The 2,694-nt window shown below is 37.9% G+C and overlaps 1 protein-coding gene across 1 annotated transcript; it reads right to left on the reverse strand.

Moving 5' to 3' along the window:
• Positions 1-262: 262 nt before the first annotated feature.
• Positions 263-2,035, reverse strand: LOC149171771 (peroxidase 5-like). The gene is made up of 4 exons (XM_089427595.1): positions 1,772-2,035; positions 1,428-1,619; positions 943-1,120; positions 263-727 (listed from the first exon to the last, which is right to left on the reverse strand). The coding sequence occupies exons 1-4, from the start codon at positions 1,985-1,987 to the stop codon at positions 309-311; spliced, it is 1,005 nt and encodes a 334-aa protein (XP_089283721.1). The 5' UTR covers positions 1,988-2,035; the 3' UTR covers positions 263-308.
• Between the last annotated feature and the right edge of the window lie 659 nt (positions 2,036-2,694).

A 2,694-nucleotide genomic window follows, 5' to 3' on the forward strand; every position in this document is an offset into this window, starting at 1 on the left:
TTACTTAAACATAGAAAACTAATGTTACATTGTTACATTATTATGTCCAGAGAGAAAACAAGTACATATTATTTGAGGGAAAACAAATACATATTATTGCATTTTTTATTATCGCAGGGAAAAACAAATACATGAATAGAAAAGCGTTACGCTTCCTCTCTCATTCCCGATCAGATAGGCAAACATATCCATTATTGGGAAGATATTATTATTATTATTGAAAGAGAAGAAGGCAAACCAAATAACCCATATTAATTGAGCCAAGTATTAAATCCCATACTATTCAGCTAGCATACGTCACGCTTAGCTTAGAAGCTATTGACGACACTGCATTTCCGACGAATTTCTCCCTGTTGGCCACTCAATTCGATAACCATTCCCATACTAACCATGGCAGCGGCAAAGCTTTCCTGCCATGTGCGCAAGCTATAGCTCTCAGCGTTTGCATTGACCATAGTTGCGGTGATTGCATCTGTAACCAGTGCTGCATCGGAGGTAAACAAACCGCGTTTCATTTGAAGGCCATCGTAGTAGAGATTGTCGAGAGTTTCAGGCGTAATAATATTCATGAACACGGTCTTGCTGCTGGGGCTTCCCTGAGGACACTTCTCCTTGAGTAGGCCAGCATACTGAGGATCGATAGATGGATCAGTCTGAATAGTGCTGCTGAAGTTGTACAGCCTTTTCAGTAATGAAGAACAGTGAGAGACACCAATTGAGTGTGCTCCTGCATGCATGAAGCCACTCACGGATGAATATTGCAAATTACAATGGTGAACATTCAAATTCCAATATTTTTACTAACAATTGGAACTCTTACTCCCTGATATGATATATGGTTACTGTTTTACTCCAGTGTCACTGATCTTATTGCAATGCAGGGTCGTACTTCACAAGCATTTACATACCAGCATCAATACGTTGAGAAAAAATAGTATGCACCTGAGAGTATAATCATCTCTTCCTGGGATAGACCCTTGGCTGCAAAACTCTGTGTCAACTGGCTTAGATTAAAGGAAGGGAAAGGTATATTCGTCAGGACTTCTGAAGCCAGTGAAATAATTCCATCCCTTCGCCCAGCCGGCACATCCCAGCTTAGCGGAAGATTATATGGTGATGCCTGGAATCAGTTATAAAGGCATTATTGGCTATTCAGCATTATTTTGCTGCTATCAATAATAGTAGTTAAAGTCATTTATATTATGTTATAACAGTATTGAAGTCATTTGAAGAAAGAATATTGAAAAGGTTTGGATATTGTATTCAACATCCCTGCATTTAAATAATTAAATAACTCCAATCAGTAAATGTTCAGAACTTAAAAACGGTAAATGTAGATAGAAGGGTAGATACAAACTCGAGGTAAACGGTTGTGTAGACTTGCTTTAATAAATCTGTTAACCTTTTAGGGTTTCTGATATGCTTACCAGCTTTGCGCTATCTCTAGCAGCAAATGCTAGGATATCTGCACAAGAAACAGTGTTTGGGCACATGGTTTCTAATCCCGATTTCGCTCTGTCAATCACGTCAAACCCGTGAAGGCTCGGATTGTTAACGGGAGTATCTTTCTCTGCAGTGTTGGTGGCCGTGGAATCTATGAGAATAGACCCATCGCATCCCTGAAAGCGCACAAGATTTCAACATTCAAACACAATATAAGTCATAATTGCTATCTGCACAAGCACAAAGATTAAAGAGATAAAACCACAGACAAACAAATGTAAATGTGGATATTTTTATGGAAATGTAATGATGGAATATTCATGACTACCCGAACGAAACAATCGTGGAAATGCATTCTAATGAGTCCAGGAGCTACTTCTCGACTGCTTAGGAATGCACCTCTCACAACCTCGAACACAGTGGATTCAGCTTTTGGACAACTGTAATCATAGAAGCGCACTTCAAGAGCCCCATTAACACCCGCTGCTAAACCGGCACAAAGTAATATCGCCAGAACGGCCGAGTACTGATCTGTCTTCGCCATTGCGGTTTCGATACTCAATTAAAACTGCACTATGATCACGATTTGAATATGAAGAAACCCTTAGGTAATCATTAAATAATAATTATAGAGCCTATAGGAAATTCCAGAAAAAGAAGTTTCTAGCTAGCGAACAGAATTAACAGGCTAATGCTTTGTCGAAAACTTAAAGGAATTCCTGTCGTAGTGATAAGTGCAGAGCTTCGATTGTAAGCAGTGGTGCTTTGTAGAACCGTTTGAAGGTATGTATTTATAGAATGTTTTGTAGTTAGAAGAAATTCGTGAAAAGACATTAACCCGCCTCGGATCCATCCATTTCCTCAAAGAAAGTTGTGGAAATGTCGTTATCAGGTCGCACTCTAATGGAATCAATGTCGTTATCAAGTAGAGTCTAATGCGTCAAAAGACAAATGCATTGGATTAGGTAGGCCAAATAGGTTTTCCATTGTTTACGTAAATTTGATATCTACTCGTTGATTATTACGCGTCAGATTTTATTATGGTTTCGAAGTTCATGATTTGATTTCCCTGAAATATTCTTCTACTGATTCAAAATCTAACGTGTTTGAAAAATAAAAGGTCACAATTTTCATTGCAAAAATAATAAATTAAATTAAATTATCATTCTTTTGCTACCTAACTTCTTGTATTCTGTTCGGCCAGTGATCTTCATTATTCTCTTATTTATTAATCTTTGAACAACAATGATA

The sequence above is a fragment of the Pinus tabuliformis genome, chromosome 4_2 (genome assembly GCF_031772625.1).
Source record: "Pinus tabuliformis cultivar Carrire ecotype Pingquan chromosome 4_2, CPIR1, whole genome shotgun sequence".
Taxonomy (NCBI): Eukaryota; Viridiplantae; Streptophyta; class Pinopsida; order Pinales; family Pinaceae; genus Pinus; species Pinus tabuliformis.

Excerpts from the sequence above, each read along its gene's own strand:
- LOC149171771 (XM_089427595.1), bottom strand. The coding sequence starts at position 1,987 with ATGGCGAAGACAGATCAGTACTCGGCCGTTCTGGCGATATTACTTTGT. Across the intron at positions 1,620-1,771 it reads TCCACGATTGTTTCGTTCGG|GGATGCGATGGGTCTATTCT; the intron begins GTAGTCATGAAT and ends GTGCGCTTTCAG. Across the intron at positions 728-942 it reads AGAGATGATTATACTCTCAG|GAGCACACTCAATTGGTGTC; the intron begins GTGCATACTATT and ends TCATGCATGCAG.